Genomic DNA, 26,904 nt, shown 5'->3' on the forward strand with positions numbered 1-26,904 from the left:
ACATGTTAGCATACATTTTTCTGTTTTGACATGTAGCTACATTAAGGGTACATCTTTCCGCCTCACATACTTCCATTCATTAGGTAATTTTAAACTTATTAAATTTAATTATAGATACAATTTTTTGTTGCGGCATGATGCCACACCCTTATTGAGTATCACACGTGTTTATCGTGTTTATCCGTTAGGTTTTAACCTCGTTAAAAACAAGACTTCAACCTTATGTTGTAGTTTTTTTGTATGATACTGGAAAAATTATTGATGAACATGATCATCTAATCATTCCTATTAAGAAACTAGGCTCCTAAGAAGAGTTTCACAAGATAGAATAATTTTGATTTTAAGATAATTATTTTCTCAATTAAGTTTAATTGATACCAAAGTAATTTAAGTTTTTTTAAACCTGTAAAGAAACCAATTAATGCCAAATTACTTTAAATTACCGTCAATTTATTGTTTATCACAGTTAATTTTGAGAAAATCTGGGGCATTCCGCAAAATGTTCAAAATGGGTCCCCTTTATGCTTTACACATGTATTTAAATACATCAGTGGCCTAACTTCAAGTACAAAAAAGATAATTTTCAAATGCTGCATGAGATAATCCAACTAATTTTAAGCATTTTTGAGTCACTGAATCTGAAAATCGCATCTGTTTTTCACTATTAACTCTACTTTTCCTGTTTTCAAATTTTCTTTTCAGAAAATTTGAAAGTAATAGTTAAGAAAGAAATGCTACCATGGTAAAAATGTTTATTTCCTTGATTGCCTTGAGTGCAAAAAAATTAAATTCCAGCAAAAGTCAACCAGTTATGCTAAGAGTATTTGATCTTTTGTAAACGATGTTTGATGGCATGAATCTGTTATTTATTTTTTTACATTTTACTTTTACTGAAAACAGAAGTGTTTCATGACCTCATCAAAAGTAATAGTTTCACCTGAGCGGGTAAAATTTTCTAAAAACAATTCTTATAAACTTCTGTGTTGTTTTGCGTCGAGTTTTTTAATGTGGCATTAAGAATTAAATCATTAAGCTTTAATCAACAAACAACATAACATTAAATTTGGAAAAGGTTTTCAAAATTTTAATTGAAATTCAAAAACTATTTAAATAACATACTGAACAATTTTGCTGTAAATAAAGTACTTCATTTCTTGTCAATTGAATAATTCACTTCATTACGTGATACAAGGAATGAAGAATCTCGACATTATATTTGAAGCCAACCATAAGAAAGAAAATGGTTGACCAAAAAATGATATAATGTTATATCAATCACTAAAATGATCCAAATGTTTTAGTTCCCTTGGAGATGAAAGTTATCTCACTTTAAAGTACCTCGTGATAAACCCCAAATGACAGTGAAAAAAAGCTTTAAAATGAAAAAAAGATTTTTAACTGAGGACACTTATGATGGAAGACAGTGACTTTAAGCTTCTTTCATATATTTTAAATGATTTATTTTTATTGATATTTTTATATTTTAATTTTTAAGTGATGTTAAATGGTCGATATCATTTAAATATTGTTTTTTCCTCTTTGAAAAATAAAAATGTATACTTTTACTAATATTTTTATATTTTAGTTTTTCAGTGATGTTTAATAGTTGGTATTATTGAAATATTATGTTTTTTCTTCTTTGAAAAATAAGAATACTGTTGAAAATTAAAAAATTATTAAAAAAATGCAATCAATAATATTGGTGGCTCTCATTTTTATGGTATCAGCAGATTTTGAACAAGGAAGTTCAGACACTTCTCTTACAGTTGAAGATAAACCATCTACTAAATGTATGCAAATTTTTTAAATATATTTTAATTTATAAGTTCAATTTTTCTTGATATCCTGTAACTACTTTTACAAATAACTTTAGGCAAAAAACCGGGTGAAATGCAATGTGGAGAGAGCTGCAGAAATATAAAACGAGAGATTTGCTGCAATGGCTATCCCAAGCCATATCTTTACTACGGTAGATGCGGTCTAAGAGATTGCATCAACTGGCACAAAGAAATTTGTTGTGACGGCGTTGTTAGACCAAAGAAAGAATACGAAATTTGCGGCGAAAAATGCATCAAGTTGAAATATTTTTACTGTCTGCAAGGAAAAATATACAACAAACCTCAGGAATAACATTAGAGCAGACAAGTACTTCTTCATGTTCTTTAAGAAAAAATAAAATTAACTTCAAAAGACCTCTTTTCTTTTCTACCCTCGTCCTTTTTAACAAATATTTCCCTATTAAAAAGAATTGTTATTAAAATCTAAAATCTATTAAAAAGAATTGTTATGAAGATCTAAAATCTATTAAAAAGAATTGTTATGAAGATCTAAGACAATTTTTTTTATTAAGAGAAGCAGCGATCCAACTTTTGATCATTTTTCTCATTAGAAATGTTTGAAATGATGATAATATTGATCGATGTCATTAGAAGCAATTATAATTTCGTAATTAGCTTATGTAAAAAAAAGGCAATATTTTATAAAACATTTAACCTTGATCAGTATTTTTAAATTATCTCATACAGAGAGAGAGATGCTTCTATGGTGTTTCCTTAATGTAGCAATTATGAAGATCTTTTAAAAACAGATGAAATTAGCATTTTACAAAATAACTCAACTTGACAACCACATGAAAGAGTCTAGTTTCTAGCACGTAAGTAAATTTTAAACGTAAATAGTAGGCGTGAATTTTTCCTTGATAGAAAAAAATTATACTCAACTGTTGCATAATTTTAAAATTCACCAATTTACTAAAATTTAAAGCAATCTATCATAATTGCGTAGGAAAAAAATAGCTGATTTTAGAAGATTTTGAAATCTAATTTGTAAGTTAGAACTTTCAAAATAGATTTCAAAATCTTTTTCTAAAATCAACTATTTTCGAGAACTATTTTGTTAAAATAATTTCAATCTGTTTTTAGCTTTTTTATCTATTTTGATAAGCTTTACGTTTAACGATTTTGAGAAATTTTGAGACCATTTGAAGTATACAAAAAGAACTCAATAAAAACGTTTAACAAGGCAGGTGGTATCCAACGTTATCCTGGGTCCGAAAGGCCCGAAAAAGCACCGAACTTAAAAAGCCTTGACTTATCGGGAACTTAGGAGAAGTTCTATCAAAAACCATGAAAAACGTATTTCTTCAAATATAAGAAACACTTTACTTACAAAAATATTAGTGCATATCAAGCAGAAAACCGCTGCTGACTCAGAGATTATATGAAATGCTAATCTATTATAAATTAAATTGTAAAATAGTAAATTAAATACTAATTAAATAACAAAACTAAATAGAATTAGTTATCATAACAGAGCTGGTTGAACTGCATAAAAAACAATTTTTTGTAGATGTATTGCACGAATCACAAGAAACAATATTTGGTTACATTTATTTCAATGCCATTTTATTAGAATCTTAGCACAATCACTGTAACTTTGCCGTGTATTTAATTCACTGACACTTTGTACCGTTAATACAATACCTGCACTGCATTTATTCGGAACGAGCAAATTGTTTACGTAGTATGAACATCCATAAGCTCTGCCAACAAAACTGCCAAATTCCTCTAACGTGTAGTTAGTTTCAAAGGTCTGATTATCATTTCCGACGCAGAAAATATCGTAACATCTTGGAGCAGCCTCGTTTTCATTGAAAGAAACATCCCAACTAAGTGTGAAGCACAACTTCTTTTTTGATTCATAATCGGTTGAACTGAAACTATGACATCGAATACTTTTCGCTGCTGTGATTGGACGTTCTAAGTCGCTTGTTAAACAAATCTGAAAACATTTTACTTAGTAAACAAATCTTTTTTACCAATCAATTGAAAAACTCATTAAGTATTAAAAAACATAAAATTAATTCTCAATATTGCTCAAGATTACCTTTATTTCACCCAGAAATACAGTGAATGGCAGCTTCTCATCAACTAATTGAAAGTAAAAACAGTGAGAAATAAAAAAAAAAAAAAAAAAAGATATAATAATATTTATGATAAAATTTTCTTAAATCTCCATCCGTAGTGTCATGTACATATTGCATACACAGTGTATGCATATTAGGCCCCAATGTTATTTAACTTACGCCCTTCTGCTTTTTAACACTAGAAGCCCAAAGGTGGATTAATTGAGCCAATTACGACTTTGACACTTTGTCGAAGCCAAAATATTAATGCTGAAAAATTTATATTTTATATCTTCCATTGATATTATTTTCTGAAAAGTGATTAAACTACATAAAAAACACTATCAGTTGCAATTAAGTTGGATCAATTGACCCATTTTAGGGTTTTAAGGTATATATAAAACCTGGAGCTTCTAGTGTTAAAACTGTTTCATACGATAATCGTAGTAAGCTCATGTGTAATTGTTTTGTAGAAACTCTATAAAACTCTATGAAACTCTATGAAACTCTATGAAATAGAGTAATTAGACTTTGAAAAGGGCAGCGAGATTTAAATGATTGTAACCCAAAAGGTTCTCATAAAATAAACTTGCCACCTCCAAAAGCAACTTTTAAAAAATTATAAACAGGAAAAAAAATTTAGTATTACAATAGCATCATATCATTATATCAACATATCATCATATCACCTAAACAGGTCTAAAAAAAAAAACACAATACAACAAATAGCTACGGAATATTTTAATAAATCTTTTACATTTTAAATGAAATAAATTTAAAAAAAAGTTTATTAACAAACTCTTAAGAGAAACTTTCTGTAAGAATCAGGCAAGGCTCAATAGTGACCCTCTTCAAAAACACTAATTTTTTTATATATTGTTGATATTCACACTAGAAGCTCTATTCCAAAATTTTTGCAGAAAATATTCATTGGTTCTCTACATATTAGATGTCAAAATTTGTCTAACTTTTTAGAAATATTGACTAAATGGTGCCGTAAGCATTTTTAAACTTAAAAAAAGTACAAACTAAATACTTTAAATTAGGAATTGCACTTGATTATTGTTTATTGGCTAGTTTATACTTAAAAATTACAAATGAGATAAAACAAAGATTTTGGCTTGTCTAAATATCATGCATTAAAAGTACGCAAAAATTTATTTTTAGTCTTTTTGAATCTTCGTTTTCATCTAAAGCTGCGAGAATCCCATAATTTTTTTTTTAGTTATAAATTTTCAACTAGTTTATTACCTTAAAATATAAAAAAAACTCTGGGCAAGTAAAGGCTTAATCACAAAACTTAATCACAAAATCCAACTAAAAAATGAAAGTTAAATCATTTGGCGCATTTTTCCTGACCACATAATGGCTAAAGCCTTGGGTTTACAAGAAATAGTATAAGAGAAACGTGAACATTGTTCTTTTAATGATCAGATAGAAAAATAATAGTTGTGGGGTATGCACATATTTGATAGTTATTCAAAAAAACATACATGTTGTTTTACAGTTAATTTCTTGACTTATTTTTTAAGCTCATTTGTTCATTAGTTTGTTAGCTTCTTCAAAATCATTTGTTGCTAAGAAGTAATCGCCAGCTTGATTAATTGGAGTCGGGGGACTTATTTTACATAAGATGTTGTCATCAGAATATATAATACTATCTTTCTGGTTAGGCCATCAATAACAATTTTTTTCCAAAAGATACACTTTTCATGCAGTCAACTACAGTACCATCTTCAGTTATCTGAAAATATTAAAACAAATTTTAAAAAATTTATGAAGAACATAATGAAACATAATACTTTTATAAAAAATAATGATTTAAATTTTAATATTGTTATCAATGCTATTAGCTATTAACTTTTTAGTTTTTTTGTTTACCTCTGCAATAACTCCTGGATACCATTGATTTTTGTGAACAATTGCCACCCAATCATTTTTCTTCCATATAACAGAAAGTTCAGTTGCAAGTTTATGTATTTCTTCTTGATATTTCTCGGCTTCTTCATCTTCAAATTTATTGTTATCATTTTCTTCAATAGTCAGTGCAGTCAATTTTCCAATTCTTAATAGATTACTCCATCTAGAAAACAAAGATCTTATTTGTTGGCTTGAAACGAACTCATCCACGGTAAGATATTTTCTTATCAGTGTATTAACTTCTTCTGGTGACATCTTCTTTCCTGTATTTTCTCCATTTATGAAATTTTCATAAAGTAGTTTTTTCTGCTTTATGGAAAAACGAAACGTCTTTCTTGTTGGTAATGGCTAACCTAACTTTTTGAACTTTTGAGAGTATATATTGTTTATTGGGGTAGGTGTGATCTTAACCGATGCGGTTATACAATTTGAATGAACTTGCAAAGCTGTTTTCATCTTTTCAGTGTAAATCTTTTTTACTTTATCTAAAGAAGAAAATTCTTCTGATCTTTTGTGCTGCCCTATCAACATATGTCCCTCTAACTCGATAACTGTTTCAAAATATTCCATACAACCTGTCTCCTGGCAAAAATGTAGTGTATTTAAACCACAATTTCTATTCTTATTTTTTCCCTGAGTTTTTGGCTGAAAGTTTCCTTCAGTACTTGTGAATGGAACAATCAATTCAATTGATGGTTCAACTGAAATGTTGTTGTATAGCACTTTAACTCCTTCTCCAATTTCATAATATCGCCACAAAGTCATGTAGTCTTCTTAGAACTCATAGGAGTGGTAGTTGCTTATATTTGGAATTTTAAGACCAGTTAAAGTAACATTCTCAATTTTTGCAACACTAACCATAGCGCTTTTGATGCCATATCCGTATTTCACTGCTTTTGCAACATCTTCTGCTGTTACTATGTCATTGCCAGCATCTACATAACTTCTCAATATTGTTTAGCAGATGCACTTTCCTAATTGGATTGGTCTTTTCCACAGCAAGGCTTATTAAAGTTGTACCGTAGAAGTTTAAAATTTTTATTTTTGCAGAGCTTGTACATAGATTCGACTGAATAATTAACATGATAACAGTTAGCATTATCTGACTTCGCAAAAATATTTACTATTTCTGGATCATCTAGGCGAAACTGATTTAGAACTGATTCAGCAATAGAGATAACAGAGGAAACACCTTGATCGCATCGATACACAATTGTTAGGTAAATGTGTTTTTTGAGAATGACTTTTATTTTTGTAAAAAAAACATCTATGTGCATACTGATGCCTTTCTTTTCAAAGTAGTCCTTCTGGCCCTCTGGAAATTACTGTAAACCCAGGGCTTTAGCCATTATGAGGTCACAAAATAGGCGCTAAATGACTAAACTTTCATTTTTGAGTTGGATTTTGCAACTAAGCCTTTCTTTGCCCATCGGTTTTTTTATATTATAAAGTACTTAACTAGTTGAAGATTTATAATTAAAAAAAAAATTATGGAATAATCACGACTTTGGATGAAAACGAAAATCAAAAATGACAAAAAAATCATTTTTCGCGTATTTTGAAGCATGATATTTAGACAAGGAAAAACATTTTATTTATCTGTTTTGTTAATTTTTGGTCTAAAATATGATAGCATATATTTTGTTCTATTTTCAAGTTTAAAAATGCACTTGATTACATTTAGTCAATATTTCTATAAATTTACTCAAACTTTGAAATCCAATATCTAGAGAACCAATGAACATTTTAAAAAAAAATTTTGGAACTGAGCTTCCAGTATGAATAGCAACAACATATTAAAAAATTAGCAATTTTGAAGAGGGTCACTCTAAAAAAGTTGTATTTTTGCCTGATTCTTACAGAAAGTCTCTCTTAAACTAAATCCTAAATTTTCATACCATCAGTTATCCCCCCTGTTGCAAGAACAACACGAATCTCTTGTAAACAACAAGTATTTTGTGCCGTAAAGTTATATCGTCTAAAAAATAGAGCTTTAAATTTTCAATAAGAGACCATATAATTAACAAATTTAACCCATTCATAATGTTAACAAATTATTCTTGAAAATTAAAATTTCAGCAAGATAAACCTCATACTAAACTTACTTTAAGTTGAAATTACAGCAAAATAAATTAACCTCATACTAAATTTACTAAAGTTAATCTGACTTAGTAAAAGTATCTATATTTACAGTCCGAAACAGTTGTTTAGAGTAGGAGGAAGCATCAAACTCTTAAATTTTGATCATCTTTTACTTTTAACTAGCATAAAAATTTCAACAAGAGTTAAGAGTTAGATACCTTGTCAACCAATTAGCTTCTTGCTTGGCCTCATTTTCTGTTGAAATTTTGTTATTGGGTTCTTGAAACACATAGCTGTTTTCTTGCTGTTTAGGTACTGCATAGATCGATGAAACAGAACATTTCTGTATTTCTACATTTGTAAAATAAATTCTTGCATTTATTCTATGTAACTTTAAACAAAAAAGCCAATTTTACTTTGTAATCATATAACCAAAATCTTGCATGTACGCCAGGGTCATGAATACTAAAGTAAATACTCTGTAGAATTCTACAAGAACGAGTAGCAATATAACATCAAAGAATGCAGAGTATTTAGCATAATTATAACATAATATGCAGTTATGTTTTTTAAGTCAAAACTTAAGCTTAAGTTTCTAAAAAAGAATTTAAAGGCACTTGATAAAATGGAGCTTTTAGCTTTGGGTTAATCTTTTAACATAATGTGCACATTTGATGCAGATTGAAGAAAGAATTTTATTTTTTAAAAGTTTAACGCTATTTTACCTTTTTCATCTGGCTTAAAAATCATATATGATGGATTGCCTTCTAACAGTACAAGTAGAAACAACTGGACTCTATCACTTAAACATTTATATGTAAATTCTAAAGAATAGTTAGTTGATTCAGCAAGTTTTATGTCCATTTTGAACAATCTATGACAAATACAATGATATTAAAAATATTGCTGCAGAAATTTTATACTATAAATTATTATTACAAAGCTATATAAACATTATTCAAAATCTATATTAACATTTATTGAAAATCTAAATAAATAATCTAAATAGCACCTTAAGACTGTTCTAGTTTGCTCTTCTCGTGGTGTTGTGGTTCCTTTAACATAAAGACAACCGCCTCCATTATAACCATCTTCTGTTTGGTAATCAATGCATTCAATTTGCATACCTTCTTTGGGACCAAGCTGGTACAGGTTGTTTGAAAAAGAAGGTTGAAAGTTTTGTGCACTTAGATTTGTCCAAGATTTTCTCTGCACTACCTAAGAATATAAACATATGTAAAAATATTTATAGTGAGAACTGTTGATATTAATGGAAAAACAAACAAACGAACAAAAAAAACAGCATAACCATTTACTTTTCCTTGCACAAATATACTAGTTCCATATCCCTGGCAAAAGGAGGTAATAAATGGCAGCTCATGAAGAAAATGGGGATAAATATAAGATGTTAGTAGTTCCCAAAATCTAAATAGTAAACAAGAGTCAAAAAATACTACCCATAGAAAATATATATTTTTTAACTTTAATTTAACTTAATGTAATCTTTTAATTCAAGTTATTTTTTGTCAATTTATTTTACAATTAATTTTTATTAGAGAAATTTTGATTTAACAAACATATGCCAGCATCAATTACATTTTTAAAATTGCTTTTTTATGTGCCCACTGTTTATAACAAAAATAATAAATATGAATACAGAATATAGTGAATATGAATTACTTGATTTTCTCAAGGATATCACAGGATAGGTTGCTTTTAAAATATAGCATATATTTTAAAAGCTGTTTGCAGAAGATTAACATAATAGAAAACCTGATTACTTTTTGCTGTTTCTTGTAAAATTCTCTTCACCATGATTTTCCATTACCCAACCAGGAGCAAAAATGGCTACAGATAGGTTTTTTTCTCGAATAACTTGCAGTGCCTAAAAGACATACTGCTCAATATTAAATGAGGATTATGATCAGACTAGAAAGAAAATTTGTGGAAGACAACTTTTAGTTTTTGTTATGTTAGCATCATATCATTATATGTTGATATAATGATATGATGCTATTGTAATACTAAAGTTTTTTCCTGTTTATAATTTTTTAAAAGTTGCAGTTTTTGTTGTTATTTGGTATGATATCTTATTACTTAATATTTATTGTTTATAATTATTAGAAAATTTAAAAGTAAGTTAAAAAGTAAAGTAAGAAAATCAAATTAACAAAAACTGAAATACTTTAAAAATCACAAATAAATTATAACATAACTAACAATTATAAACAATAAATATATCATACCAAATGACAACAAAAGAGATTGGTAAACAATATTAAACAATACAAAATATTTAAAAAAAAAATAAAATAATGGTGTTAAAAGAAAAAGTAATACTTCACCTACTTTATAGGTATTCCAGCCTCCTCCACCAAAACATCCACGACCAAACACATCTACACCAACATAAATATCATAACGTCTTCCTTCCCCACATGTAAGTATGGAATGCTGAAGATCATTTATGGACCAATTATAATTCAAAAATATCCCATCACAAAGGTCGAAGAATACTCTGAAATTTTATTCCAATAAAAATATGTTTAATTTATATATATATATATATATATATATATATATATATATATATATATATATATATATATATATATATATATATATATATATATATATATATATATATATATATTAGTTTTACTTGACATTATAGTAAATACATATATACATATATATATGTATAAATATATATGTATATATATTTACTATATGTCAAGTAATACTAAATACTATACTTATTCTGACAAAAGCAACATTATGCAGATTTTTAAAAGTCTTCATTATGTTGCTTTTATTAGAAAAAATATTTTAATCAATAAATTTTTATATACAGGGCAGCATCTGTAAATTAGGATGAACTTTTTTGTCTAATATATTAAATATGAGCATATTGAGATCTGTATGTGATATTGATCAAATATACACTTATCTTTCAAAATATACAGTAGCTAAAAATAGCTACTGTATATTTAGAAAGATAAGTGTATGTTATACTGTAAAAAATAACAATATGAGAGCTGTAACTATTGTTATTCTTGCACTGGAAGAACACCCAAGAAGATTATCAAGTTTTTCTAGTTACAGAAGGACTTCTAACTAGAGTAAAGTTACAAAAGGACTTGTAACTAGAGTAAAAAAGGATTCTGAAGCTCAGGAGACATTAAGTTCCTCACTTTAAAACATCCTTGTTATGGCAGTCACTGCACAAATTCACCAAAATACAAACAACTTCACATGAGCCATCTACAGACATCTACAAAACAGTCAGAGAGACCTGGTTATATGCCATGAGAATTGGTCAGCTCCTAATAGACACTATGAAGAAGGCATGCAAGATAAAAGCTGCTGCACTGCTAAATAATCTCAAGCACATAACTGCTGGTTTGATAAGATTATTCTCTGATAAGAAGAACTTTAACAAGAACCAGAAAATGAACAGAAGAAATGACAGCTGACTAAGGTCTCTGGGTATACCCATCTTCAAGAATACTAAGTTCCCAGCTTCTATTATGGTCCAGGCTGATATTAGCAATGAGGGTGATGTCATGCTTCCCCAATTCTTCAAGACAGAACTCAGGGTCAACACAAAAGCTACATTGAAGTTTTGTAGGATGTCTTTAAACACTGGATGGACTCCAAGACAAATGGAAGTATTTGTGTGTTCTAACAGGACTTTGCAGCTTCCCATTAAGCCAAAATAACTCAGGCTTGGTTTACAAAGGATATGCCATTCCATTTACGTAGTGAGCTAGCTCACTACTTAACTACTATACAGGGGCGTAGCTGTTGTGGAGGTCAACAAAGTCCCATTTAACACCATAAATTCTGGCAAGATAGCTGTTGCTGAGATGGGCCATAAGAATAAGGACACCATCATCAAGGCTTATGGTGCATTTACTTCCTGTTTAGAAATAATTGTGGCCACTGAGGGTGGTCATGAGTAATGGGTAAACTAACTGCAGTCAATTTGTTTTACATATTTGAAATTATAAATAAAAGAAATATTTGTTTTTTATTATTTTTTATTTCATGGTGCATTAACTATAATTTACAAGCACCACCCTGTAGATATGTCCTTATTTAAAAAATCATAACATGGAAACTTAAATACAGGTAGTAAAAAAAAGAAGATAAACCTGTTTTCTAAACACAGCTTATTCTGCCATTTAAGTTGGCCTGTATAAAGTACACTGTCATACCAAATTACTTCAGCACCTGGTATACGCACATGTAAGCGTTTTGTAAGAATTTGGATGAATTTCTTTAGATTGTCAATTTGTGAGGGCTAAATTAATGATAACATAGTGTAGATAATATTGTTATACTTGGACAAAATTCCTAAAAATGTAACATTTACAAAACAAAAAGCAATTTACATGAAATGTTTTAATGAAAAAAAGAATAAAACATAATATTAAGGTTTCTGCAAACACAAATATCAAGTTATCATAATAAATAATTTTGGTGTTGAAAACACATATCTGATTGAGATCTATTTGTCTTGAAATTTCCAAAAGCTATTTTTATATAATTTTTACTTTCAAATTGCAAATGTAATATAATACTTAATGAAGGCTAAACAAAGTTGTTACTCAATAAGATATATAAGAAGAGTACACAGGAAAACCACAGATCTCCAATACAAATGAAAAATTTGGACATCAGGCACTATTGAGGTGTGAATACAAAATTCCTTTTTTCTCAAAAGTAAAAAAATTAAATTCTTTTCCCCTGTAATCTTCATATATATTGCCCTAAACAAAAAGAAAGCTATAGATTGTCAATTATGATGTATTTTCTTTTTGGATTGCCATTTATAATGCTAATGATAGGAGATTTTCAAATTTGATCAATAACCTGCTGCATTAAACTCTATACATCAGCAGCTGTTTGTTCCTTGATTATCCAAAAAATAATTATTTTTTTTAAATCACTCAATTATTTTACCTGATAAAATCAATTAGGTAATTAAAACAACAAAAACATCAATATCTTAAATTATATATAAATACACACACATACACACACATATAAATTTATTCTACAACCAATATTCCACATATATTTTCCATCCAATGACTTGTCTAATCACATATTATTTATCACTTTCTTCAACAATTGATTTTTCATTGGCATCAACAGGAGTGGCACATGTTACTTGAATGCTTGGACCAAAAAGGGGAGCAATGTCTTCAGCGGTTTTAGGCTCTTTAGATGTTAGGTTAACTTTAAGCGCACGTTTTTTTCTTCGTTTGCGTCTATTTGGTACTTTTAAAATGTCATTATTTGAACTACTGTCTGTGTCTGAATCATCAGTATATTGTGCAATATTATAAGGGACAAAGAATCTATCAGTTTCCTCAGGATTATTTTCAATATCCCACTTCATTTGTAGGGCTTCTGATGCCATTTTTGCTTGCAAATACACCATTGCTTTAAGTTCCTTTTCTTCTTCTGCAGCATCTTTGATTGATTCATTTTCATGATTACCAAAATTACAAATAGGTATTAATCTTGAATCATCATAACAACAAAATACCATAAAAGTAGAAAAGCAAAGCACATAAAATAACTCCAAACCAAAAAAATAAATAACACTTGTAATTATTGCTAAGACACCTAAATGTTCAAAATCATTAAAAAAATCAAGGGAAGGCCCATTAATTGTAAAGATTGCATTCAGTATCCAATAAATGCCACATATATAATTGTAACCCATCACCAAAGCAAGTAATGCTAACAAAACCAAATAGAATAAAAACAGATAGATTGCAATTATAAACACTTTAAATCTTTCATAACGAATAAGTTCTTCTGGTGTGTAATTTACAGACCTCTTTGAAAATATACTAGCAGCAGCATATAAAAGAACTTTATAAAATACATTTCCAAACTTATGAATCATGATGAAGTAAATCAAAAAGCCAATAGGGGTAGAAAATAGGTAAAAACACTGAGATTGCCAGGTTTGAAGAAACATACCTTCTAATCCTAAATAGATAAAGAAGAATTAAACTAATGTTTTAATGAAATTTCCTTTTATACATTTTTTTTATAAATGAAATTTAAATCAGAGATTTTAACTTCAAAAAAATCAAAATTAAGAGTTAATATTGAAACTTCTGAAAATTTAAACATACCTATTGTTGTTACTGATGACAAAACAAACATATAGACTTTTGATATGTCATTGAACTTTCTACGGACTTGCCAATAGTTTTGTTTTTTAAAAGCTCCTTTATAACCATTTTCAAACTCTTTATATTCTTGTGACCCTACATCTAGCAACTTTTGGGTATCAGTGGAAAAAATGCTTAACAAGTAAGATTCAACAAAGTCTGTTTTCTTCACTTCATACCCTTCAATTTTCATATAGACAAATGAAGATAGAACAATCCATAGATGACATAAACACAGCCAAAAGACAAGAGAAGCAGATACGGTAGATAAAACCCCACAAGAATACATTTATATGGAACTTAAACTTGCAACTCGCAATTATTATTCAAAGTTCATGTGGTGCATGAAATTGAATTAATTTTACTAGTTTGTTGATTAGCATTTTCATTTTGCAACTATTGTTAAACTGTTAAATCCTGCTTATTAACAAAATTGTTTTACAACAACTATATTTATTGACAAAACATTTAAAAACAATGTCAAAGCAATTTAAGTATTGAACATCATTAAAAACAACATCATCAAAACAATTAATGATATAATAATGATATAACATTAGGATATCATTAAACTATAAACAAAAATAAATTTTAACTTTCAATGAAAATAAAATGATTAAAAAAACTATAGCATAAAAGTAAATAAACTTTGATTTTTTAAACTCCAATCTTTAAAGCAATATTAAAAGTTGATGACAAGTTAAAAAAGCTCTAATGGAATAAAGGCAACTAATTGGATAGAGGCCAATACTTAAAACAGACAATTTTTACTTTTCCTTTGTTTTCTTAAGAATTGAAATTACAGGAAGCTTTGAAACATGTATTATGCTTTACTATTTAGAGATTATATGTATTCATTGGTTAGCACAAATTAGATCAAAACAAAGCTCATCATTTATTACATATCATAACAATGCATAATTTATCATTATTATAATTGTAAGCAAACACTAAAAAAAAAAGACTTAAATCTGTTAAAGTTGCAATTGAAGTGCAATCAAAAGAGGTTGGATTAGAGTTCAGTTTATTAAATTCCTTTAAAAAATTTCCTGTTAGCTGAAAAAGAAAAAAATTATTGATGAGAACTATTTTAAATAGAGGAATTAGCATATTACACAATTACATTGATAACATATTACACAACAAGTATATTACATAATTGCAAAAAGAAAAATTACATTACACAAACCATTCCAGTTATTTATTAGGTGATAAATTTAAATTATTCTTTAAGTATGAAGCAAATAAAACTATAAAAATTCAATAACAAATAAATTTAAAAGTTTTTTTTTTTAAAAAAAAAACTACTTTAGAGGTATTATATAAATTGAACTGATGATAAAATATTTTTAAAATAAAATTTTAACATATAAAATCAATGAAATAAAAAAAAATTCTTTTATATTACTTAAAAGGTTTCTTAACAATTGATGAATACAAAAAATACCTTTTTGTATTCAATATGGTGATGAGTGAGCATTATGGGTATTCGGAAAAAAATAACAACAACAAAATTTTAATTAACATACTAGTCCATAAGGTATACCAACCCATGTATTGCAAAAAATAATAATTTAATACCAGATCACTTCTTCAATCCCCAAAAATCTCTTTTTTGATTTTCAGATCTTTTGCGTATTTTAATTTCTAGAAACAACATTTTTTTTTTGTCCCTCATTACATTTTTGAGAGATACAAAATGTATGTTCTCTTATTTTTCTTTTAAAAACAACTTTCATTTTAAAAATTACAAATTTCAAGGTCTTTTAACAAACATGTTTTATCGAAAAACGTCTTTTAACAAACAAAAAAACTTCTTTCAACAAACATTTTTATACACATGAAACATAACTTTACTTAATTTTATTAAATATACCATAATTTTAATTCTACTTTGATGAGAGGCTGATTAGTTGTCAGCTCTAGTTTCAGCTCAAGTTTCAGTTCTAGTTGTCAGTTCTAGCTTCAACTCAGACTAGAAGATTTTTTTATTTCCAAAATTTAATTTGAGGTTTTTTTATTTGATATCTTACTTGCCCCCTCCCCCCTTTATGTAGAGTAAAATTTGTGTTCATGGTTTAAGCTAAAATGTTAGCCCTGAACAATTATTTTCTTTAATTTATTCTTCATTTACAAGATAAATAAATTAAAAATATATAACTATTGTAGGTTGCAAGATTATTCAAATTTTTATTTTTATTTTATTTTTGAATTACTAGAATAGACATTTTAACTAGGGGTGTCCCGGATAGGTTATCCGGCCGGATATCCGGGCCGGATTTGTATATTATCCGGTATCCGGTATCCGGCCGGATAATAAAATTATCCGGTTGGTTATACCGGATACTTCATGTTTATAAATAATAAGAAAAAAAATTATACAGTGGTTTTCATAAATTTAGACGCACTCATTTTTTTTTACATATATGTAAGAAAATGCTTAAAATAAAAATAAAATAAAAGTGCTACCGCTATGTTTGATATATAAATTAGTAGAGGAAGTGAAACTCTATTATAGAGTACCTTAATTTTTTTTACAGGATGTTTATTACTCATTTTATACCAGTTAACACAAAAAAGTTAATTGATAAGCTTGATTTTATTTTATTCATAAATTTAGACGCACAATCAAAAAAGTCTTATACCTTGTTAGTTGATAGTTAATTAGTAGTTTTTTTCCCATATTTCTCATTAATAGGCCTAAATTAAATGATTTTGTCAAAAAACCTTATATAAATATAACTTACCTGGAATTAGTTAATCATTATTTAACAAATAAACAAAAGTTAAGTTAGTTTTGCACTAAAAAGACGCGAAGAATGGGCAAAAGACGTATCACTCAAGCTGAAAGATGGCAAATTATTGCTCACATCAAAGAAGGAACCAAAATAATAAAGAAATCGACAGGTTAATTGAAGTCTCTGAGAAATGCGTTCGGACAACGAAGCAAAACTTTCTTCACACTGGTAGTGCCAGCGAGAAAACGAGGCCAGGTAGACCCTTGTCAACCACCAGAAAGCACGATAGTGCCCTTTTTAGAGCTGTCAGACCTAATCCAAGAATTAGTTACAACGAATTGAACATAGAATTCAATACAACGCGAAATACATCTATTTCTAAAAGCACAGTCCGTCGAATACTTATCAAACACAAGATTGGAGTCTACTCTGCTTTGAAGAAACCGCTCTTGCGTCCATATAATAAACAAAGGAGACTAAAATGGTGTCGTGAAAGAAGGTATTGGACAATAGAACAATGGAAAAACATTACGTGGAGTAATGAGAGTAACTTTGAGCTGATCAATCGCAAATCTAACATAACAGTCAAAAGAATGGCTCACGAAAAGTATTACGCCAGGTACATTAGACCGACTGTACAAAGTGGAGGAGGCTCGATAGGAATCTGCTCATGCTTCAATTACAAAGGTGTTGGTATGTGCCAAACATACACCGGAAGAATCAACTCCAGAATATACGTAGAATAACTGGAAAACAACCTAATTCCATCAATTGACCTGCTTATGCTCAATGATAAACCGTGGAAACTTCAACAAGATGGCGCTACTGCACATACTACATACTATACAAAGAAGTGGTTCAACGATAATAATATCAAGACAACACCGTGGCCTCCATACTCACCTGATTTGAACCCAATTGAAAACATTTGGGCTTGGATTGACCGTGAATTGGCAAAGGTTCAAATTTCCACATTGGCAAGTTGAAGGACATCCTAAAGGAGACCTGGTATAGGGTCCCAGAAGCGATGTGCAAAAATCTTGTTGAGTCTATGCCTAGAAGAGTTCTTAGTTGTATTAAAGCAAAAGGCGGATACACAAAATAGTGATTGGTTCATAAATTACGCCTCCTAATGTATCGTGCGTCTAAATTTATGAACAATTTTTTTTGTCTTATTTTTTTAATACCATGTAGTTGTACCTGAGTATTACTTAATGTTTGTATTTTTTTTGTAAATTTTTTTTAATTTTGTATTCTGTATGTATTTATCTAATAAATAGAAAAAAAACTAAACCGAAATCTTTTTTCGTTATTGTTTTATCGTTAAAAAACTAAAAATTTCTATTTTCAATTATGAGTGCGTCTAAATTTATGAAAACCACTGTATAAGCTATTGCTGCAGTCTTAAAGATACACAATTTAACCATGATCAAATCCTTTGGTAATTGACAGAATGACAGAACCTAGAACACAAACTTTAATGTGTTCATCTTTTTGAATAATCTAATAATTAATTAATCTAAATGAAATTAAAAAAATGATTCAACAAAATATCATTCAAATTGAATTAAGAACTAACTGTACACAAGAACTACAGATTTTATCACTCATTTGTAAATTTATTTGCATTATGATGTATAAACAACAACATTTCTCCGCGTTGAGGTAACAGCCTTGATCGCTTTTTCTCATAAATATTTCCATATTCAGAAAACAATCTCTCTGAAAATACAGAAGATGCTGGTGGTGCTAATAATTTAAGGGCTAAATCTTTTAGCAGTGGAAACTTTTCTTCATATTTCCAATAATTTAAAGCATCATTGTTTTTATCTATAATAGATTGATTAAAGAAAACATCAACTTCTTGAGCAACTTGTACAAGAGAGACTTGATCTGAATTTATATGACCATCATTTTCTGAAAAATAATTACAAATGAAATTACAAAATAGGAATTTTGTAAGTATATTTTATGAAATAAGATAAAATTGGCAAAGCAATTTTCATAACTTTTAGAAGTATTAAATAAATATAACACTAACATCTGTTGTCAATAATATACAGTAATATGTTATAATAAAACAATAATTAAATGAATTTTGATAATAATAATAAGAAAAATTGATATTCTTATTTAGTTTTTGATAATAATAATAAAAATTGATATTCTTATTTAGTTTTTAAGTACTATTTAACGACAAGTTTGTTGTAAAATTTCTTACAAACAGAAAAAAGTTCTTACCTCCATTTCCTTCATATTCCGCAAGTTCTAAAAAGCAAGAATCAAAGTCATTTTCTGTCAAATCAACTTTCTTTTTTTTGGCGCTTGGTGTCAAATTATTGGAACATGTAGCAATATTAATAACTTCTGGTGAAAGTTCATTTTTATTTTGTTGATTTTTCACTACAGCCTCTAATAGCATTGATCTTGCTTGCTCTCTTTTATCAATAGGAAGAAATTTGAGCTTGTAGCGAGGATCAATAATGGTGGATAAAACATATCTCTCATCATTTGTAATATCTAGATTATCTTGAGAAAAGAATCTCTTATTTAAAGATGCTAAAAGATGTTTTGTTATTTGAACTGTATCATCTTTTTGATCAACTTTTGATAAAAATCTTTGTAAAGTACATATATTTGGAACAACTGTTGACAAACTACAAACATCAGAACTCATAAACTTAGTAAGTTCATAAAAAGGTTTCAAAATATGCAATAGACTTTCAATGAATTTCCAATCATTTGATGTGAATGTTGGCAGCTCATTATGATCAGCTAAATATATTTGAACTGCTCTTTTAAGTTTCTGAAGTCGTTCTAACATTAAGTATGCACTATTCCAACGAGTGGGGACATCATGCACTAAAAGTAGAGGTGGTTCATTTTGTTGTTGTTGTAATAACTTAAATTCTGTACATGCCTTTGATGAATGATTAAAATGGCCTGCTATCCTACGTGCTTTAGCTAACAAATCTATTACTAATCTTTGGGATAAAACTGCATCCTTAATCACAAGCTGTAATAAATGAATTGTGCAATGAACTGATGTTATTTGAGCAAGTTTACTTCCTAGAGACATGTTTGCAGCACCATCTTTAACTAAAAGATGTCTTCTTTTTGAATTAATTTCCCAGCTTTCTAACATATTGATGAATTTCCCAGCTATATTTATTCCTGTGTGAGATTCTGAAAAATGTGAAGCATAGAGTACAGCATGTTTGCGTTCAAAAGTATTTTTTATCCAGTGTCCTGATAAAGAAATAAATGTTTCATTAGATGAGGAACAAGTCCAAATATCAGAAGTGAAACTTATGGACTGTGCTTTTGTAATTTCATTAAAAACTTTCTTCTTTATATCATCATACAATTGAGGAAGAGCATTCTCTGAAAAAAAATGTCTGCTTGGGATTAAATACCTAGGCTGTAAATGAGCCATTAAACCAATAAATCCATCATCTTCAGTAATACTGAATGGTTGGTTATCTAAAGCAATCATCATGGCTATTTTTTTATGTATTTGCTTTGACTTTTCATTATTAATATCCCATATCTTTTTTGATGAAATACTATCTTCAATAGACATTTGTTTTTTCATTTCACACATTTTCTTTAAAATTAGCATGCTACCTTTTGAACGTTCTTGTGGAACTGAAGATGCTGAAGGTTCAATATTATTTTCTCTTTCCTCTTCATACAGTTTTAAATGAAACTTTTTGGCGTGATTGTGAAGTGGAGTTGTAGAAAACGATTTTTGACCAGAATTATTAGATCCCCTGCTTATCTGCTTTCCACATGGAATGCAAATTGCTATCGATTCAGAAGGATCATTTATTTTAAAAAGCTTCCAAACAAAACTTGTCATTGTAGAATCTTTACTGTTATGATATTTTGGAATAATTGGCTTAAAAAAATACCTGTTAAAGGTTTTATAAATAAAAATTATCCGGCCGGATATCCGGCTGGATAATTTTAAGATATCCGGTTATCCGGTATCCGGCCGGATATTTAAAACAAGCTATCCGGGACACCCCTAATTTTAACATCTTATTCTTGTACTTTTCTGCTTTGTGAAAAATCCTCATTTATTATTTTGTTGTGTATGAAACATAGCACTAATGTCTTTTAATTCTCTTAATAATACCATATTTTCTTTTTAAAAAATCCCCATTTATCTGTTTGCAGAAATTGCTTCCCAAAAATTTACAACATTAAGAGTATATTGCAAAAAATAAAAAATGAAAAGAAAAAAAGCTTATTTTAATCTTCTGAAAAACTGACTCCAAAAGACAAGGTACTGAATTAAAAAGCATGAAAGGCATATAATAAGAATGTAAATGCATACTTTTATAGATACATTAAAATAGAACTGGTCTTTATAGATAAACAAGCTACCAGTGTAATAAAATTTTTGTATCTTTATAAAAAGTTACTTGTATCTTAAAAAACCAATACTTAAAAAATTATAACATAAAAACTTTATATCTTTTATCAGAAAAGGCCTTACCATTATATTGTTTTCAATATTAATTAACCAGCCATCAAACTTGTAATAACAAGCTATTTCCACCAAAATATTAGCAATACGTTTTACTGAACTATCATCCATAAATATTTCAGCACATACTTTTGCCCCATCTTCCCATTCAGTAATAAATGTTCCCAGGGATTTTACACCATGCACATGTGCAGAATTTGTCCAGCAAGGAGGGGGAATAGTAACAAGATTGTGACTGAAGTAGCAAAACAAGTCAATATGATTCCAATCATGAAACCGATAACATTTATCAGAAGCAAAACCTTGAACAAATCTGAAAACAAAAAAAGGAAATCATTTGCAAAAATAACTGCTGCATTTGGCTACTTTTTTCTTATGGCTTACTTTTTATAATCTAACTATTTTAATGACTTAATAAGATTCCTAGTCCCACCCATCTTAATCTTTGAATAAGCCTATATACTCCCAATGGAGTACATAGTATCTTCAATTGTTGGATAACCCTTGAGAAAGAATTCCTCCAATAATCTTTAAAAGCAAAGAATTGAGATGTTATAGAAAGGTTTTAAGTTAAAACCATTCTAATTTTCCTTGACATGGAATAACAAAAGATTACATGAGACTATTTTTAAAATGTCATATGCAATAAAACTGTTTTGGAATGGTACAATTATAAAAATTTTTTATAACTTTAAATCTTAATATATCTAACTTTAATAATGTATATTATCATTAAGAAAACTATATTTACCAAAACAAATATATCAACTATACTTTTACATTATTAATAAGATACTTTCAATTATTTTGAAAACCTGCAAATAACATCCAGCTTTGATTGGTGATTTAACTTTGATTACTTTTTTTTTTATCTTGAGTCAGAATTTTTTTACTTAAATACTGCATTAACTTCATTTTTTAACATTTGGTTAACATTTTTTAAGCAATAAAAATTACAGATGTAAAATGCTTTTATAAAGTTTAATTACAACTGAAATTTAAGCTTACATTTATCCTAATAAATATTTTTGAACTATCAAAATTTGTTTTTTTTTTTTATGTTGTTGCTGCTGTTTTGCTGCTGTTATTAATTGTAAATCAAATAAATTTATTTAGACGATAAAAGAGTTTATTGATACTTTTTAACAGTTAAATTGTAAAGTATACTTAAAATGATAAAAATATTGGGAAAACATGACAGACAATGATCAAAACATGACACATCATAGACAAAAACCTAATTTGATGATTTCACAGGAGTGTGTATTCTTCTAAAAAAATCTTTTTAATGTTTCATGTACATATTTATTTTTGTGAAAAAGTTTCTTTTTCTCAAAGCTTATACAACAAAACCTTTAGGTTGTTAATACTTCTACTTAGATATATCTTATAATAAAAATATATATCACCTATCTTCAGTATATCCACCTTTCATATCATGACAAACAAGAGTTTTGCCACAATTTCTCATTCTAGTAATATTTCTTCGAGGAATAGTGCTTATACAAAATTCATCATAACCTGGAACCCAAGCAAGCATCTCATTAATTGATTTGATTGGAAGAATAGTTGGTAATGAGGGTTCAGACCAAGAACTGAAAGATTTTAAAACCACCTAAAATTTTAATTAAGGTGCACATTAATAATGTTTAAAAAGCTGATTTGAACATTTTTCTAAAAAGATTATTTAATCATTATACTATATATATATATATATATATATATATATATATATATATATATATATATATATATATATATATATACATATATATATATATATATATATATATATATATATATATATATATATATATATATACGGTAAGTAAATTTGTAAAAAAAAAGAATTTCTGAGAATAAATTGCACGAAATTTCAAATTACCATTTAACATTTTAAAATGTCAATGATAACATTTAGGAGTTTATATTGAAATTTTTTAATGAAATGAATTTTATATTAAAATGTATTTTTACCAAAAGTATACATTTAAAATTTACTACATTTAAACAAATGTTTCAGCTTACAAACCTAGATATATTAGCTTTAACAATCAATTCAATTAATTTTATAGAGTCAAAAATTACCTCATTGATGAGTCCTTTTTTTTCTCTTTTTATGAGGTTTAATTTCTCTTTTTCTTCTTTTGATGTAACTGAACTATTATCTTGATGAACTTCAGTTTGATTAGATTTAAAGTTTGTATTTATTATGCTAGTCTCTACATAATGGGACAGTGAAGTCAAATGTGGATCATCTGCACCTAGTTTTATTTTATTTTTTTTATTTGTACTTTCAACAATTTTTGTTGATTGTGGCAATATTGAAAATGAGGTAGACTTTTTCTCACTAGCTTTCTGGAGTTCTTCATTGGACAAAGCTTGAGACTTTTGAAAAAAGTCTAATCTAGTCTTTAAAAGTTCCTCTTTTGATAGATTTTTTGGTTGATCGTTTACTTTCTGGAGTTCTTCATTGCACAAAGCTTGAGACTTGTGAAAAAAGTTTAATCTAGCCTTTAAAAGTTCCTCTTTTGATAGATTTCTTGGCTGATCGTTTACTTGCTTCTTCTTGAAATTATAATAGAAAAATAATACAGTAATAAACACAATTATCAAACCACCAGCAATAGTGTAGATATCAGCCATATTTGTTGTGGATTAGAAATAATTTGATGTTCCTCTGTACTCCCCGAAAATGATTTATAAAAAATAAAAGGTTATGTTAGTTTTTCTTATCTTTGAGACTTTACTCTTGTGAAATTATAATTAAAAGTGATTTGAAAGAATGATTAAAAAAAAAGATTAAGAAAAAGAAATTAAGAAAAAACAACGCATGACTTTAATTTTACAAATTCGACTCTCCCAGGAGAAGAGTATGAAGAGAACGCTCCTCCTTTTCAATAACTAATTTTAAAGAAAAATTTAAAGGTAACAGCAGTTTTTTTGAAATAAAAGTGGTTTTTTTTTTTTGAATTACATTTGCAGAAAATGATTAGAGCAAACCTTATTTTTTTCTATTATTTAATTTGGGTTAAGTAAATTACTTAAAACCTTTGAGAAAAAACGCTCTTCGTACTACACTTTTTTGCATGCCATTTAGTGTATTATTTATGCAATTTAGTGTATTATTTGTGTAATAGTTAATTATAGTTGTTTAATACCTAAAAAAAAATTTCTTTCAAAAGAAAAATTTACTAATACTTTATGGGTTTTTTTTTGTTGTTGTTTTTTACTTTTTTGTTTTTGTTTTATTCATTTTCGCATGTGCTTAGTTCGTGTTAATAGCGTGAGAACAAATTTGATTGGATGAAGAATGGTTTTGTTGAATTGTTACATCATCTCGCACAATTTTTTCATTTTACGGTTTTTAATAATAGTTGGGAAGAAAAATTCAGACGAGATGGAGCGAAAATAAGGTTTCCTCTCCAAATTCAAGTGCCAGGCACTTGCTTAAATCAAATTTTTAAAATGACGTAAGTATTTTTAACTTTTCTTCTAATATCTCAGGTAATACATTCTCTAAATATTATGAATATCATATATATGTATCTTCTTGATTAGGCTTGAAAACGGAATTTACACCACCTTCGGGTTCTTTTTGAATTTAAATCAAAACTTCAACGAAAAAAAAAATGATAAAAAACAACCGACTAGATCTGCTTTATGGCAGCAATAAAGATGAACTTAGTTTTTACAGAATTGGTGCTGGGGTGCCACTTATTGGATCAATACATAATAAATCTGTTGCTGGACTTCAAGTCCTTCCTTCAGGTTGGTTTTCTTTTATAAAAGCTTGTTTGTTTGTTTTTTTTTACATATTTGTTTCACTTGTACTTAAGAATCTTGAATCCCAAAACAATATGGTATTTCTCAGTACTAATCTGCAATTGCGGTTAATATGATTAAAGAGAGTTAATTTTTAAACCAAGTTCACAGTTCTAGTTTAGAAAAAATAAGCTTTCTATAAATTTATATAAAACTAAATAGGTTTTTAATTTTTTTAGGTTTAGATTTTGCTTGGGTATTTTCAGACAACAAAACAATTAATCACTATGAAGAGAAACTTGATGCTGAGGAACAAATTAAAGATAGTGTTTCATTTGAAGATTTAATTGATTATAGTGTTAATTATGAAGAAAGCTCCAATTCAGCTTACTCTGTTGATGATATCTTTGATTTTGGTACATCTTCACCTGACAGCTCAACATCAGATGATTGGTTTGAGAATTCAACTTCTGTCCCTTTTTTATTGAATGATGAATTTAACAACTTAACAGTACTTCACTCAAATGCCAATATGTCAATAAATAAAGACATACACTCTACTAAACAATTGCAAGAGAAAATGGATCCTGAATATGTTTTTATTGATGTTGCAAGTCCATCCTCTGTTGATTCTGGTTCAATATCTGAAGATGATCTCAGTAACAATACACAAAACCTCATTTTAGAGCTTTTAGGCTTAAGTCAGGCTACAATTCCAGAAGAAGTTACTACTTTCAATGTGGCAACAGTAACTCATGACAATTTAATATCTCAGTTGCCTACCAATTCTTCTTTAACTTTGGCTGATGATAATTATGCTTCTGATGAAAGTGTATGGCAAATGCAGCACAAATCAAGTTTTGGTAAGGCTAAGGTTGGAGCTAGTAAGCGATCATCAAGAACAATTGAGCAGAGGTTGCGAAAGAAAGTTCAAAACCGTAAAGCTGCCTCTAGATATAGAGATAAGAAAAAGTATGAATTAGATGACATTTTTAATGGTGCTGCTGAACTTGAAAAGCAAAATAATGAGTTAAAAGAGAAGGTATCTGGTCTGCAAGTTGAAATTAACTATCTGAAAAATTTGATGCTAGATGTTATACAAGCACGCTTGTCAAATAATGATAATTAAGTCACTAAAAATCTATGTTCTTTAGAATCAATTGCCTGCATGGTTGTTAATTGTTTTTAAAGTTTTGTTTTTTTGTTTTTAATGTATGCCCCGTAGTACTAATTTGTAATTAATTAATCTTTTATCTTGATTTTGTTTTTGCTTAAACTTGTTTTTCACATATATATAAGTTATACACATACATATAAGTTGTGTGCAGAAATCATCTAATCACACTATTGATCTCATAATCTTGTACAACATCGTACATCTATACTTAACCAAAGTATTTTTGGATTGGAAAATTTCTTATTAATGCCAGTCTGATCAGTGAAACCCTTTGTTGAAGATTTTTTTTCGGGTATCTTTTTTATTTAAAACTTAGTCTTAATAAAATCAGATTATTTCCTCACAATAAGGTTAGATTCCGAAATGGAAATCAATGAATAATTTTGTATCAAGGAAAATCTACACAACTTTTTGAATAAATAAAAATTTATTTAAACTTAAGACGGAAAGGGTCAAGAATTTTACTTTTGATTTGAGGGACTGATTAATAGTAAATGTAAAGATCGTTAACTCTGCCTATTCATCACTATCTTATCTATGTAAGTCTCAAGATTGCATAGATTGCGGAGAAAAAATGAAATTCAGCATAACGTCTGGGAATTTGTTTGATCATCTTATCACCA

General features: G+C 28.2%; 5 protein-coding genes across 8 annotated transcripts; 1 reads left to right on the plus strand and 4 right to left on the minus strand.

Annotated features, from left to right (window-relative positions):
- Positions 1–3,278: 3,278 nt before the first annotated feature.
- On the minus strand, positions 3,279–24,731 carry LOC145184402 (uncharacterized). Of its 4 annotated transcripts, none has more exons than XR_016453826.1 (13): positions 23,428–24,731; positions 22,749–22,954; positions 21,349–21,652; positions 12,064–12,212; positions 10,256–10,424; positions 9,688–9,791; positions 9,223–9,331; positions 8,919–9,124; positions 8,632–8,730; positions 8,125–8,257; positions 7,723–7,802; positions 3,886–3,929; positions 3,279–3,780 (listed from the first exon to the last, which is right to left on the minus strand). XR_016453826.1 is itself a non-coding variant. In XM_090091975.1 (13 exons), the coding sequence occupies exons 1-13, from the start codon at positions 23,983–23,985 to the stop codon at positions 3,394–3,396; spliced, it is 2,598 nt and encodes an 865-aa protein (XP_089948101.1). In that variant the 5' UTR covers positions 23,986–24,731; the 3' UTR covers positions 3,279–3,393. The 4 variants fall into 4 exon arrangements, 2 of the variants coding, with proteins under 2 accessions (XP_089948101.1, XP_089948102.1); XM_090091975.1 differs by having other exon boundaries at positions 8,632–8,780; XM_090091976.1 differs by having other exon boundaries at positions 8,632–8,780; positions 10,252–10,424; positions 23,428–24,188.
- On the minus strand, positions 5,118–7,716 carry LOC149885916 (uncharacterized). Its single transcript, XM_090091978.1, has 2 exons — positions 5,786–7,716; positions 5,118–5,648 (listed from the first exon to the last, which is right to left on the minus strand). The coding sequence occupies exons 1-2, from the start codon at positions 6,077–6,079 to the stop codon at positions 5,574–5,576; spliced, it is 369 nt and encodes a 122-aa protein (XP_089948104.1). The 5' UTR covers positions 6,080–7,716; the 3' UTR covers positions 5,118–5,573.
- Positions 12,213–14,527, minus strand: LOC145184411 (uncharacterized). Its single transcript, XM_080060075.2, has 2 exons — positions 14,068–14,527; positions 12,213–13,918 (listed from the first exon to the last, which is right to left on the minus strand). Exons 1-2 carry the CDS (start codon positions 14,393–14,395, stop codon positions 13,023–13,025), a joined length of 1,224 nt encoding a protein of 407 aa, XP_079916201.2. The 5' UTR covers positions 14,396–14,527; the 3' UTR covers positions 12,213–13,022.
- Positions 18,443–21,126, minus strand: LOC149885917 (zinc finger BED domain-containing protein 4-like). Its single transcript, XM_090091977.1, has 2 exons — positions 19,086–21,126; positions 18,443–18,761 (listed from the first exon to the last, which is right to left on the minus strand). The coding sequence occupies exons 1-2, from the start codon at positions 20,704–20,706 to the stop codon at positions 18,448–18,450; spliced, it is 1,935 nt and encodes a 644-aa protein (XP_089948103.1). The 5' UTR covers positions 20,707–21,126; the 3' UTR covers positions 18,443–18,447.
- Positions 24,732–24,900: 169 nt separating the features above from the next.
- On the plus strand, positions 24,901–26,357 carry LOC145184066 (uncharacterized). The gene is made up of 2 exons (XM_080059628.2): positions 24,901–25,110; positions 25,344–26,357. The coding sequence occupies exons 1-2, from the start codon at positions 24,972–24,974 to the stop codon at positions 26,231–26,233; spliced, it is 1,029 nt and encodes a 342-aa protein (XP_079915754.2). The 5' UTR covers positions 24,901–24,971; the 3' UTR covers positions 26,234–26,357.
- The last annotated feature ends 547 nt before the right edge of the window (positions 26,358–26,904 follow it).

Source organism: Hydra viridissima, unplaced genomic scaffold, assembly GCF_058129835.1.
Source record: "Hydra viridissima isolate aposymbiotic clone 2 unplaced genomic scaffold, HvirCarnegie_v1 scaffold_7, whole genome shotgun sequence".
Lineage (NCBI taxonomy): Eukaryota > Metazoa > Cnidaria > Hydrozoa > Anthoathecata > Hydridae > Hydra > Hydra viridissima.

Bases quoted from the DNA above. Each gene is read 5' to 3' on its own strand.
- LOC149885916 (XM_090091978.1), bottom strand. From the start codon at position 6,079: ATGTCACCAGAAGAAGTTAATACACTGATAAGAAAATATCTTACCGTG. The intron at 5,649-5,785 runs GTAAACAAAAAA...TAATATTTTCAG, and splicing joins ATCCAGGAGTTATTGCAGAG to ATAACTGAAGATGGTACTGT.
- LOC145184411 (XM_080060075.2), bottom strand. From the start codon at position 14,395: ATGTATTCTTGTGGGGTTTTATCTACCGTATCTGCTTCTCTTGTCTTT. The intron at 13,919-14,067 runs GTATGTTTAAAT...TTATCTATTTAG, and splicing joins GTCATCAGTAACAACAATAG to GATTAGAAGGTATGTTTCTT.
- LOC149885917 (XM_090091977.1), bottom strand. From the start codon at position 20,706: ATGACAAGTTTTGTTTGGAAGCTTTTTAAAATAAATGATCCTTCTGAA. The intron at 18,762-19,085 runs GTAAGAACTTTT...ATTATTTTTCAG, and splicing joins GGAATATGAAGGAAATGGAG to AAAATGATGGTCATATAAAT.
- LOC145184402 (XM_090091975.1), bottom strand. From the start codon at position 23,985: ATGGCTGATATCTACACTATTGCTGGTGGTTTGATAATTGTGTTTATT. The intron at 9,125-9,222 runs GTAAATGGTTAT...TTATATTCTTAG, and splicing joins GTATATTTGTGCAAGGAAAA to GTAGTGCAGAGAAAATCTTG. The intron at 8,258-8,631 runs GTAAAATAGCGT...TTACAAATGTAG, and splicing joins TTTTAAGCCAGATGAAAAAG to AAATACAGAAATGTTCTGTT.
- LOC145184066 (XM_080059628.2), top strand. From the start codon at position 24,972: ATGATAAAAAACAACCGACTAGATCTGCTTTATGGCAGCAATAAAGAT. The intron at 25,111-25,343 runs GTTGGTTTTCTT...TAATTTTTTTAG, and splicing joins ACTTCAAGTCCTTCCTTCAG to GTTTAGATTTTGCTTGGGTA.